A 12,500-nucleotide genomic window follows, 5' to 3' on the forward strand; every position below is an offset into this window, starting at 1 on the left:
GGAGACTTGAATCTTTGGATTTCTAGAGGGTGCTGCGGGGTCTGGACGGGATTTGATTTGGGACACGAGTTGGCTGTGTGTGTATTCACTCAGACACAGTGAAAGGATTTGGGGGATGTTTGTGCATGCTTACTTCTGATCCTTAAAATTGGAACACAGCCATGTTTAAAGGACAAAATGAAAAAAAAAGTATGTTATAGAAAGTCGATTGGGACACAGCCAACCAGTGAGCTGTTTTAACCCCTGTCTCTGCGGAGGGTGCAGTGGCTCGTCAGTACCTCCAGGGGGCACAGTGGTGCATCTGTGATCAGTCTGGAACTTTAAGTGGCGTTTCTGCACGACAGAAGGGTCTTTTTTCTTTAATGCCATATTCAGATTTGGACGCAGCCGATTGATACGAGGCCGAGATGTGTGTGTGTGTGTGTGTGTGTGTGTGTGTGTGTTAAGAGAGTGTTTGAAACTCAGATAAGAGACTTTCTCTCCTCGAGGACGTCTTCACCTGTAGATTCATGACTCACATTTATTAACCAGCGCTAACCAAATTACTGTGTGTGTGTGGAGTGTTTCTCTCGTTCCGTGTGTGTGTGTGTGTGTGTGTGTGAGGAGTGTTTCTCTCGTTCCGTGTGTGTGTGTGTGTGTGTGAGGAGTGTTTCTCTCGTTCCGTGTGTGTGTGTGTGTGTGAGGAGTGTTTCTCTCGTTCCGTGTGTGTGTGTGTGTGTGTGTGTGAGGAGTGTTTCTCTCGTTCCGTGTGTGTGTGTGTGTGTGTGTGTGAGGAGTGTTTCTCTCGTTCCGTGTGTGTGTGTGTGTGTGTGAGGAGTGTTTCTCTCGTTCCGTGTGTGTGTGTGTGTGTGTGTGTGTGAGGAGTGTTTCTCTCGTTCCGTGTGTGTGTGTGTGAGGAGTGTTTCTCTCGTTCCGTGTGTGTGTGTGTGTGTGTGTGTGTGTGTGTGTGTATTACCCACATGATATTTTGTTTGGATGCTTTTTTAAGTGCAATATATTTATTATTTCATGAAACTGAACTTAAAGGAACAGATGGAGGTTGAGGTTCTGATGTAACGTCTGAAATATTAAACAACAAAACGTTTGTAAATGAGAAGAAAAATAAAATCTGTATAATCACTCCATCAATCCTCTTTACTCACTGTCTCACTGCACACACACACACGGGATAAAGATGAAGTGACGTCAGTCCAAATGGAACCAATCAGAAAGTTAATAAGCCACAGGTGTGTGAGAGGAGGGGCGGAGCTTCCAGACAGATCTTCGTCCAAAAGAGATTTTGAGTTGTAGTCTGACACACACACACTGCTGTTGGGTTCTCTGAGAGGGAAAGGGGGTTCTAGATCTGCCCTCTTTAGGAACGGGTAGGAGTTTCAATTCCAAAAATCAGAACTGGAAGTAAATTTTGACTAATTTTTGGCTGATGTTCTCGCCTCCCGCTGGTGTCCACACTGAGGTTCTCATTTTCTTCTGATCTCCAGGTGAGTGAATAAACCTCCATCAGCTTCATCATGAGCCACAGATTTCCTCCTGTGATTAACAGCTTGCTTGTGTGTGTGTGTGTGTGTGTGTGTGTGTGTGTGTGTGTGTGTGTGTGTGTGTGTGTTTAATAGGAGAAAGTAAGGCTTTGATGTCAGGAGTTCGTGATACTGTGATGTAGCGCAGATAACGGGCGCCTCCTGGTGGCTGAGTTCAGCACTACAGCACCATGAAGAGTAAAAGACGCTCATCACATGACGAGTTTAATTCAAATCTCATTTTAGAACAATGAGACCCAAAGATCTGTAAATATCATTTATTTACAACGAGGAAAACTGACAGTTACACATGTGGTGACTGAGAAGAAGAACGCAGGAACGCTCCACTCGTTTCTCTCTGATGAAGAACAGAACGGTGGCAGTGATGAATACTTTAGCAGTTTCACTCGTTCAACAGGAACCCAGAGAACATGCAGATCCCAACACTGCTGTCTATGCTCTGTTAATTTCATCTGTAAGGGGTCAAAGTTCAGCCGTGTGGTGTGAGTCTATCTTGCGGCACGATGAGGGCCCTCAGGAACCAGGGAAGTGAAGAAGGTGCTGATGAAGGACCACGTGGCTGTAAGAAAACTTGGCTGAGGAGAAGCTGCTTCATCAGCGCCTTCATCAGCACTCTCACCATCATCCTCCAGACCGTCATCCATAATGCGTTCCTACAGAGACACACACGTGTACAGAGAGACAGGCGTTTACAGGGACACGGACGTGTGTGTAAGAAGATTCTGGTCTCACCATTTCCTGTATGTTGTGGTTTCTGTCATTCTCAGCTGGAGGTCTGTCTTCTGCACCAGGGTTCTGCATCTCCACCCTGAAGGGGAACCATCCTGCCTGGTGCCTATCACACACACACACACACACACACACACACACACACACACACACACACACACACGCTCATTCCTGTTTCTCAAGAAAACCCTACACACTAATCAGAAGACGAGTGGATGCAAACGAGACGTACAGGTAGATGAGCAGCATGGTGCCGATCACCATGACGAAGCGACTAAAAGATGAGTAGAAGTAAACGATGCTGAGAAGGACGGCGGCACGCGACACCGTGTACAGCCAGTCCAGCCAATCACGGTTCAGCTCGTCCTCGTTCTGCACAGCCCCGCCCTGAGCGTTCATCTGAGGATTCCGATTTGCTGGTTGCTCCAGTGGGGCGGGGTTAACCGGAACCGGGCCAGGAGCCGGAGCAACCGATGGGGTGGGGTTAACTGGAGGGGGCGGGGCCTGAGCGGCAGCCATCGCAGCCTGACTGATGGTATTGGTGTTATTTAGCATATGTAAATAGTGTCAATAGTCATGAATATGTAATAGGTGCAGGTAACGTACTAGTGCATGTAGTAATGCTGAGCGTACACACGCTGCCACCACATCACCTGTACGGGGCTGTACATGCTGTGAGGAGGAAGTGCAGCAGGGGGCGCTGCAGGAAACACCACCCCCTCAGGCCTGAGACACACACACACACACACACACACACACACACACACACACGTGCGCATTCATTAATGCACATCTCTTTACAGTTTATTCCTGTGTATGCAGGTGTGGTGATGATGTACCGCTCCTCAGCGTGAGCAGAACCTCCTCGATGTCGGATGCCGTCCGAACGTCCTGTGTGAGCGGGGTCTGGGGTGTTCTGAAGGGATGGTGAAGCAGAGGGGGTGGAGTCGGCAGATGCTGCATTCTGAGAAGAACCATATCAAATTATTTATCGTCATATCTCATTCTATTTATATAATGAATTATGAATTGTTGATCTTTTATAAAATATTTTGGATTCTTTATTGGAATTTTGAGTCTGAATCTGCTAGGGCTTACTGTGGATCCAGGGTTAGAGGTCACTGCAGAGTCACAGGGGTCAGCGGGGGGATTCTGGGGTGCACACACCAGGTGGACCATGTGATACTCGTCCTGCTGCAGGACAGGAAATAAAACAGGAAGTGAGATATGACTCAGCAGGCTGAGCTTCCTGTTCAGACTTTAGTGCTTCATTTGTGTGTATGTGTTGAGGTTCAGTGTAATGAGCTGCTGAACCTTTCGGAGAACATCACAGAGCTGCTGATGGTCCTGCAAAAGACGTCCGGAGTAAACCAGCCGCTGCTCTCGCAACAACTACAACACACGCAAAACACACACATTGTCCTCTCAGTCAGGTTACACAGAGACGAACACTCGTACGGAGACGAACACTCGCACAGAGACATTGTCTCTCACACACTCACTGGTTTGCTGGGATAAACAGTAGTGATGTGTTTCTTCAGTTTCTCCACAGTCCAGTCGAGGAAGCAGCTGATTGTCTGGTCGTCGTATTTCTGGTTCGGTGAGCGGATGATCAGGGTGACGGGACTGTCAGCTCCGGGTTCCTCCATGGTTCATACTAATCAATCCTCAACACACACACACACACACCCTCCTGCTCTCTCAGTGTCCACGAGTCTCATTTATCACACTGACAGGAGGAATTCTGTGTGGAGGAAACACCTCTCTGGGTCGCGTCCCAACAACAGCTTACAGTCCCACTTTCCAACATCACAGCATTTTACTAGAGAGAGAGAGAGAGAGAAAGAGAGAGGAAGAAGAGAGGGGGAGGGGGAGAGTGGGGGGGAGAGAGAGGGGGGGGGGAGAGAGAGGGGGAGGGGGAGAGTGGGGGGGAGAGAGAGGGGGAGAGAGTTAGAGAGGGGGAGAGTGGGGGAGAGAGGAAGAGTGGGGGAGAGAGAGGGAGAGAGGAAGAGTGGGGGAGAGAGGAAGAGAGGGGAGAGTGGGGGAGAGAGAGAGAGAGTGGGGGAGAGAGGGGGAGAGTGGGAGAGAGAGAGGAAGAGAGGGGGAGAGTGGGGGAGAGAGAGAGTGGGAGAGAGAGAGAGTGGGGGAGAGAGAGGGAGAGATTAATATGACAGACCAATGATTTAGATTTGTGTGTGTGTGTGTGTGTGTGTAAATATTAGATGTGCAGGTGTGATGTGCAGGTGTGATGTGTGGTTCCTCTTGTAATGTCTGTGTATGTTATTGTTGACCCTGCACGTGTGTATCTAGTGCCCTAGTTCAGTAGTGTACAGGAAGTGAGCAGGAGGTAATTGGAACACAGCCGCAGTCTGTCTGGTGAAGGAGACAAAACTGTATACTGATACCTACAGATTCTCCCACAGGTAACTCATAATAATAATAATAATAATAATAATAATAATAATAATAATAATAATACAGTCCAGATGATAATGTTGAGCAGAAACACTCATCCTGGGCTGTGATCACATTTACTTCGAGCGCGAGCGAACACATTAAACACACACACACACACACACACACACACACACTCCAACACATCAACAATATAACAATCAAATAATGTCAGGAAATAATAATAATAATAATAACAATATTAATAAAAAGCAGTGTACAGTCACACACACCACTTCCGCTCTGCTGTACCGAGAAAATGAAACCCAACAACACGGCGCCGGAAATGACGTCATGGCAGCTGAGCGAATTTTTGTACTGTAAATATTATTATCATGTTTTAAGCCAAGTTTTTATACACACATGTAAATTGGTTAAAGTTTTAAAGATAATTGTAGAACCTGTTTTAATTTCGTATTATTTTAACTTTTATTTATTTTATTTTATTTATTTGTATTATTAGTTATTTATTTAGGTAATTATTGTTTTTGTGTTTTGATATGCTGCTCAGATTGATTGAGAAATGTGTTTACTGTGTTTACTGCGAAAAAAAACCTGTTTCTATTATTATTTTTACTTCGTTAAGTAATAAAACATTTTAGAATAATAATTCAGCATTACATTACAGTTTGGAATAAATATTTTTCTAATTATCACTGATTTTGCTTATTTTTATGTCTGTTTTTCTATTTATTTCTCAGTCTTTTGCACTACAATACAAACGTTTAGGAAATAAAACTTTTTTTTTGTCATATTTGTGGTATATTTTTCATCATACACACAAATTATTCATATTTTTTACGTTTTTAAATTTTACAGTTGTTTTTTTGTACAATATTTTTGTAAATATGTCCGAATGATTAACTGTGTTAAAAATAGTATGTTTTTATTTATATATATTTTTTATATATAAAATTATAATTTCTAAAGTTTATGGCATTTAAAGCTTCACATTTTTGTCATTCGAAAATTTAAAAAAATATTTAAAAAGATTTTTAACTTTTTGATTGGATTTTATTTAAAGAATAAAAAAATAAATTAATCACGGACACACAAAAACATTCAAAAGGAGAAAAAACCATCAAATAAACGTGGTTCATGTGATCGTGGATTCTTTTCAGTGTTTAATGAATAAAGTATCATCTGTTTTGTGAGATTTACAGATTCTGCAGTGAAAATGGTTTTAGTTTGATACGTAAATATTCCTGTGATGTATAATAAAATGTATTATATTTAATAGATGGTGTTTATATTTATATTGTTAATAATAATAATACATTAATAATATAATAATTACATGTGTGTTTATGTTTAGGATTAGTGTCTGGTTCTGGCGTTCCCGGAAGTCATGTGAAGCCCCGCCCCCTCGAAATTCCTTAGTTTCCATGGTTACGAACGGCCGTACTTCCTGTTACCCTCAGTAGGCGGCGCTGAGCAGCAGGATAACGGAGCTAACAGTGCTAACAGTGCTAACGGTGCGGCTGAGGGAGCGGATCTCGGAGCTCAGAGCCCGGAGCAGGTCCAAAACTCGGTTCCGTTTCCTTCTGCCTGTCAGTTTATCCGGAGTTTTAGTGACTTTATGATGAGAAGATGGTGGTGAAAGCGAGAAAAGCAGGAGCCAAGGAGCAGAATGAGAGGAGTGAAGGGAGGACCAGGAGAGGGAGAGACGGAAAGAGCGCGCAGCTGCACGGAAAAAACTCCGCCACCACCCGCCACAAACTCGGCCTGAGCTCAGCAACCACCACCGCGCAGAGTCCAGCTCCTGTCCCGCTCCTCACAGCGCTCCTCATCTGCGCTCTCGGTATGATCTCCTTCATCCATCCATCCATCCATCCATCCATCCAATCATCTCACAGAGTGAAACAGTTATTTAGGATCTGAACCCAACTGAGAGCCAGAGGAGGAACATACTGATGCATCTCATTGAAACATTTCACTTCTACAGGACCATCTCACTGAAACATCTCACTTTTCACAGGAACATCTCACTGAAACATCTCACTTCAACAGAAACATCTCACTGAAACATCTCACTTCAACAGGAACATCTCCACTGAAACATCTCACTTCAACAGGAACATCTCACTGAAACATCTCACTTCAACAGGAACATTTTACTGAAACATCTCACTTCTAAAGGAACATCTTACTGAAACATCTCACTTTTCACAGGAACATCTCACTGAAACATCTCACTTTTCACAGGAACATCTCACTGAAACATCTCACTTCTTACAAGAACATCTCACTGAAACTTTACTTCTACAGGAACATCTCGCTGAAACATCTCACTTTTTTCAGGAACATCTCATTGAAACATCTCACTTTTTACAGGAACATCTCAATGAAACATTTCACTTCTACAGGAACATCTCACTGAAACATCTCACTTTTACAGGAACATCTCACTGAAACATCTCACTTTTCACGGGAACATCTCACTGAAACATCTCACTTCTTACAGGAACATCTCACTGAAACATCTTACTTTTCACAGGAACATCTCATTGAAACATCTCACTTCTTACAGGAACATCTCACCGAAAATCTCACTTCTACAGGAACATTTTACTGAAACATCTCACTTCTACAGGAACATCTCACTGAAACATCTCACTTTTCACAGGAAAATCTCAACTCTGAACAACTTACTGAAACATCTCATTCTTTGCCTTCAGGAGTCCAACACCTGACAGTTCATTTTATTTAACTCCACCAGTTCTTCATTGCACACCAGACCCCATGTCTCATTTCCTCACACACGTCTTTACACACTTCAGCTCACTTCACTTTCTTAAAATTTAATTAATGTTTATTTGTTTTGAATTTTTAATTATGAACATCGTCTCAGAGCAGCTTCAGACAGATCATGTGGAGATAAAAATGAAGATGTTCTTTATAAGTGTAAGTTTGTCCCTGATGAACGAGTCGGTGGAGACTGTGGTGAAGGAAGAAACCTTAAGAGGAAGTAGAAACGTTTTTACAGCCTTCGCCATTAAGCTCAGGTGCATCCTGTTTCCACTGATCATCTTTGAGATGTTTCTACAACTTGATTGGAGTCCACCTGTGGTCAATTCAGATTTGGAAACACACACACCTGTCTATAGAAGGTCCTACAGTTTCAGTGCATGTCCGAGCACAAACAAGCCATGAAGTCCACGGAATTGTCTGTAGACCTCCGAGACAGGATCACACCGAGACACAGATCTGGGGAAGGGGACAGAAACATTTCTGCAGCATTTGAAGGTCCCAATGAGCACAGTGGCCTCCTCCTTGTTCTTCTTCTTCTTCTTTCGGCTGCTGCCATTAGTGGTCTCCACAGAGGATCATCCGTCTCCATCCCCCCCTGTCCTCTACATTTGCCTCTTTCACACCAACTACCTGCATGTCTTCCCTCACCACATCCATAAACCTCCTCCTTGGTCTTCCTCTTTTCCTCCTTCCTGGTGGCTCCATCCTCAGCATTCTCCTACTGATATACCCCATGTCCCTCCTCTGTACATGTCCAAACCATCTCAATCTCACCTCCCTCACCTTGTCTCCAAAACGTCCTACATGCGCTGTCCCTCTAATAAACTCATTTCTAATACTGTCCATCGTCGTCACTTCACTTCTCTAACACACTCTCCATTACTCTGCACTGTTGACCCCAGGTACCTGAACTCCTCCACCTTCTCCACCTCTTCTCCCTGCAACCGCACCCCTCCACTGCCCTCCCTCTCATTCACACACATGTACTCTGTCTTACTCCTACTGACTTTCATTCCCCTTCTCTCCAGCGTGTACCTCCACCTCTCCAGGCTCTTCTCAACCTGCTCCCTATTCTCACCACAAATCACAATATCATCCGCAAACATCATAGTCCAGGGAGACTCCTGTCTGACCTCGTCCTTCAACACTGCAAACAGGCAAGGTCTCAGAGCCGATCCTTGCTTTCTCTAAATCCACAAACACACAATGCAGCTCCTTCTGTCCTTCTCTATACTTCTCCATCAACATTTTCAAAGCAAATACTGCATCCGTAGTGCTCTTCCTCTGCATGAAACCATACTGTTGCTCACAGATGGTCACCTCTTCTCTCAGCCTGGCTTCCACTACTCTTTCCCATAACTTCATGGTGTGACTGATCAACTTAATTCCCCTGTAGTTACTGCAGGTCTGCACATCTCCCTTATGCTTAAAGATCGGTACCAGCACACTCCTTCTCCATTCCTCAGGCATCCTCTCCCCTTCCAGAATCCTGTTAAACAATCTGGTTAAAAACTCCATTGCATCTCTCCTAAACATCTTCATGCTTCTATCGGTATGTCATCTGATCCAACTGACTTCCTTAATTGCTGCTCTCAATTCCTCCTTACTAATCCTATACACTTCCTGTCTCACATCTCCATCATCCAACCTTCTCTCTTTCTTATTTTCCTCGTTCATCAGCTGCTCAAAATACTCCTTCTCAACACACTCTCCTCACTAGTCAACACATCTCCATCTCCATCCTTTATTGCTCTAACTTGCAGTACATCCTTCCCAGCTCGGTTCCTCTGCCTGGCCAATCGCTACAAATCCTTTTCTCCTTCCTCAGTGTCCAACTTCTTCTACAGCTCCTCATATGCCTTTTCCTTGGCTTTTACCACATCCCTCTTTACCTGCTGCTGCATCTCCTTGTTCTCCTGCCTACTTTTCTCATCACTCTGTCGATGTGGTGATCCGGGCCTCGACCGATCCGCTATGAAAATTTGGTTCGTCATCTGCATATTTGATTTGGCACATGTTTTATCCTCCACATTAATCCGGGCTTGAGACCGTCACTAAGAGTTTACTGACTTGTGCAACACTAATGGTGGCCTCCATTATCTGTAAATGGAAGAAGTTTGGAACCAACTGGCCTCTTCCTAAAGCCGAGCCGCCCGGCCAAACTGAGCGATCAGAGGAGAAGGGCTTTAGTCAGGCAGGTGACCAAGAACCCGATGGTCACTCTGAAAGAGCTCCAGCATTTCTCTGTGGACAGGAGAACCTTCCAGATGAACAACCATCTCTGTTGCACTTCACCAATCAGTTCACCTTCTCTACAGTAAAGCATGGTGGTGGCAGCATCATGCTGTGGGGATGAAACTGGAAAACTCATCAGGATGGAGAGAAAGATGAATGCAGCAATATACAGACATGTCCTTGATGAAAACCTGCTCTAGAGCGCTGTGGACCTTAGACTGGGGTGATGGTTCATCTTCCAACAGGACAACGACCTTCAGCACACAGTATTCATAATGATAAATATTTTAAACCAAGTTGTTGTGATAATGAGGTTTTGTTTGTAGGATTTTGGGGAAGATAATGAATAGATTCTACCTTCTGCCTGCACTGTATCACAGTAAATAATGTTGAGGTCTGCAGTGATGCTGATTAAAGGTGAACTTTAGTGTAGCAGTTGTTTCACACGCTCTGATTTATAACGTTATTTATCAGTTTAATACACCAGTTTATAGACCAGGTACTGAATCTATCTGTCTGTTCTGTTCACACACACACACACACACACACACACACTGACGTTCTGACGTGACGTGACATTGTGACATGATGTTTATTGACGTGACGTGTACTAACGTGACAAGTACTGACATGACGTGATGTTTACTGACGTGACGTGACGTGACGTGTCAGGGTGAAGGTGTATAGCAGCACTGTCCCAGTGTATGATTGACTCCTCCGTGTGTGTTCACAGCTCTCACTGCAGGATTTCTTCACTGGTGAGTTCCTGATTTAGATCTGGTTTGCTCTAGGAGCCTGATGAGGAGCTTCTGGCTGTAGATCTGTGTGTGGTTTTTGCAGGTTCCACCTCTCGGAACTGTTCGAGAACGACCGCCACTTCTCCCACATGTCCTCTCTGGAGAAGGAGATGGCCTTCAGGACTGAAATGGTGCTTGTGCTGTTCCTTTGGTAGTCTTGTAGATTTACACCATCATACAGATGAAGGACTTCTTAGATGTTCACTGTGATCTCTGATTGGTGTTCCACTCCAGGGTCTGTATTACTCCTACTTTAAGAGCATCATCGAAGCTCCGTCCTTCCTGAACGGCCTCGGCCTGATCATGAATGACCGACTCACCGAGTATCCACTGGTCATCAACACCCTGAAGAGGTTTAACCTGTACCCTGAGGTACACACACAAACACACACACATTGGCTCGGCAACGGGGCAGGGTAACGGTGTGGGGGTGATAAGTGGGGTAACGGTGTGGGGGTGATGGGGTAGTGTAATGGGGTGGGAGTGATTGTGTAGTTTATCGGGGTGCAGGTGATAGAGTGGTGTAACGGGGTGGAGGTGATGGGGTGGGGGTGACGGGGTGGGGTCATGGGGTGGGGGTGATGGTGGGGTAACGGGGTGGGGTGGTGTAACGGGGTGGGGGTGATGGTGGGGTGACGGGGTGGGGGTGATGGTGGGGTAACGCGTGGGGGTGATGGGGTGGGGTAACAGGGTGGGGGTGATGGGGTGGTGTAACGGGGTGGGGGTGATGGTGGGGGTAACGGGTGGGGTTGATGGGGTGGTGTAACTGGGTGGGGGTGATGGTGGGGGTAACGGGATGGGGGTGATGGGGTGGTGTAACGGAGTGGGGGTGATGGTGGGGGTAACGGGTTGGGGGTGATGGTGGGGGTAACGGGTGGGGGTAACGGGTGGGGGTGATGGGGTGGGGGTGATGGTGGGGGTAACGGGGTGGGGGTGATGGGGTGGGGTAACGGGGTGGGGGTGATGGGGTGGTGTAACGGGGTGGGGGTGATGGTGGGGGTAACGGGTGGGGGTGATGGGGTGGTGTAACGGGGTGGGGGTGATGGTGGGGGTAACGGGGTGGGGGTGATGGTGGGGGTAACAGGTGGGGGTGATGGTGGGGGTAACGGGTGGGGGTGATGGGGTGGTGTAACTGGGTGGGGGTGATGGTGGGGGTAACGGGTGGGGGTGATGGGGTGGTGTAACGGGGTGGGGGTGATGGTGGGGGTAACGGGGTGGGGGTGATGGTGGGGGTAACGGGGTGGGGGTGATGGTGGGGGTAACGGGTGGGGGTGATGGGGTGGTGTAACTGGGTGGGGGTGATGGTGGGGTATTATATGGTGTAATGTGATTTGTCCTGCAGGTGGTGTTGGCCAGCTGGTACCGTGTTTATTCCACTGCTATGGAGTTTTTCAGGATTCCCACTAAAATGTGCTGGACCATCAACAGAGGAGAAGATCTGGATCCTGTGGAGAGCTGTGAAGGTTTTACATTTACACTTCAGTGGACTTTAATCTCACACACACACACACAAACACACACACTGATAAAGCTCTGTGATGGGATTGGGGCTTCCAGGCGGTCTTTGTGCTTGTGTAAACAGTGTGTGTGTGTGTGTGTGTGTGTGTGTGTGTGTGTGTGTGTGTAGGTATGGGAGATCCTGCATACTTCTATGTGACTTTTGTTTTCCTCTTAAATGGAGCCATGATGAGCGTTTTTTACATCTACGGGACGTACCTAAGGTTTTTATCTCCATTTATTCATTATATTCTATCTTATCCATCCATCCATCCATCCATCCATCCATCCATCCATCCATCCATCCATCCATCCATCCATCCATCCATCCATCCATTCATCCATCCATCCATCCATCCATCCATCCATCCATCCATCCATCCATCCAGGGACGGAGACTAAAAAAAGGACTGAGATATAAATCTAGTTTAAAGTTTAAAACAATCAGAGCTTTTAATTGACGAACACCTTTTTAATTTAAAGTGCAAAAGTAAAACGT

At 45.8% G+C, this 12,500-nt stretch overlaps 3 protein-coding genes and 1 long non-coding RNA gene across 13 annotated transcripts in view; 2 read left to right on the forward strand and 2 right to left on the reverse strand.

The window, feature by feature from the left end:
- Window positions 1-1,124, forward strand: part of tbx20 (T-box transcription factor 20) — a 2,613-nt gene extending 1,489 nt beyond the window's left edge. The window contains exons 2-3 of one of the 2 annotated variants that reach the window (XR_014532589.1): window positions 1-863; window positions 897-1,124. The exon at window positions 1-863 is cut by the window's left edge and continues 1,107 nt beyond it. The gene's annotated coding sequence lies outside the window, so the exon portion shown is untranslated. The other variant, XM_083570957.1, reaches the window with a different exon arrangement.
- A 656-nt stretch (window positions 1,125-1,780) lies between these two features.
- On the reverse strand, window positions 1,781-5,022 carry herpud2 (HERPUD family member 2). Of its 6 annotated transcripts, none has more exons than XM_083570956.1 (9): window positions 4,955-5,022; window positions 3,770-4,089; window positions 3,582-3,659; window positions 3,366-3,458; window positions 3,107-3,183; window positions 2,874-2,993; window positions 2,500-2,796; window positions 2,271-2,373; window positions 1,781-2,191 (listed from the first exon to the last, which is right to left on the reverse strand). In XM_083570956.1, exons 2-9 carry the CDS (start codon window positions 3,914-3,916, stop codon window positions 2,027-2,029), a joined length of 1,080 nt encoding a protein of 359 aa, XP_083427082.1. In that variant the 5' UTR covers window positions 3,917-4,089; window positions 4,955-5,022; the 3' UTR covers window positions 1,781-2,026. The 6 variants fall into 6 exon arrangements, with proteins under 6 accessions (XP_083427082.1, XP_083427079.1, XP_083427081.1 ...); XM_083570953.1 differs by having other exon boundaries at window positions 3,107-3,231; XM_083570955.1 differs by having other exon boundaries at window positions 3,366-3,461.
- Window positions 4,421-12,500, forward strand: part of dpy19l1l (dpy-19-like 1, like (H. sapiens)) — a 45,559-nt gene continuing 37,479 nt past the window's right edge. For 2 of the 3 annotated variants that reach the window (XM_083570948.1, XM_083570949.1), the window contains exons 1-7: window positions 4,423-4,690; window positions 6,037-6,522; window positions 10,441-10,465; window positions 10,548-10,635; window positions 10,739-10,876; window positions 11,847-11,967; window positions 12,132-12,225. In XM_083570948.1, the coding sequence (XP_083427074.1) occupies window positions 6,312-6,522; window positions 10,441-10,465; window positions 10,548-10,635; window positions 10,739-10,876; window positions 11,847-11,967; window positions 12,132-12,225 (677 nt within the window). In that variant the 5' untranslated portion in view covers window positions 4,423-4,690; window positions 6,037-6,311. Of the gene's footprint in view, window positions 4,691-6,036; window positions 6,523-10,440; window positions 10,466-10,547; window positions 10,636-10,738; window positions 10,877-11,846; window positions 11,968-12,131; window positions 12,226-12,500 lie in introns of all 3 variants that reach the window. The other variant, XM_083570950.1, reaches the window with a different exon arrangement.
- On the reverse strand, window positions 6,529-9,768 carry LOC310723118. 2 transcript variants are annotated; one of them, XR_014532590.1, is made up of 3 exons: window positions 8,454-9,768; window positions 7,287-8,008; window positions 6,529-7,241 (listed from the first exon to the last, which is right to left on the reverse strand). It is a non-coding gene; the product is annotated as an uncharacterized lncRNA (long non-coding RNA). The 2 variants fall into 2 exon arrangements; XR_014532591.1 differs by having other exon boundaries at window positions 6,529-6,838; window positions 6,885-7,241; window positions 7,287-9,768.

This window comes from Silurus aristotelis (genome assembly GCF_946808225.1).
Source record: "Silurus aristotelis genome assembly, contig: scaffold_125, whole genome shotgun sequence".
NCBI classification, from domain to species: Eukaryota; Metazoa; Chordata; class Actinopteri; order Siluriformes; family Siluridae; genus Silurus; species Silurus aristotelis.

Bases quoted from the DNA above. Each gene is read 5' to 3' on its own strand.
- herpud2 (XM_083570951.1), bottom strand. From the start codon at position 3,916: ATGGAGGAACCCGGAGCTGACAGTCCCGTCACCCTGATCATCCGCTCA. The intron at 2,994-3,106 runs GTACATCATCAC...TGTGTGTCTCAG, and splicing joins TCTGCTCACGCTGAGGAGCG to GCCTGAGGGGGTGGTGTTTC. The intron at 2,192-2,270 runs GTGAGACCAGAA...GTGTCTCTGTAG, and splicing joins ACCACAACATACAGGAAATG to GAACGCATTATGGATGACGG.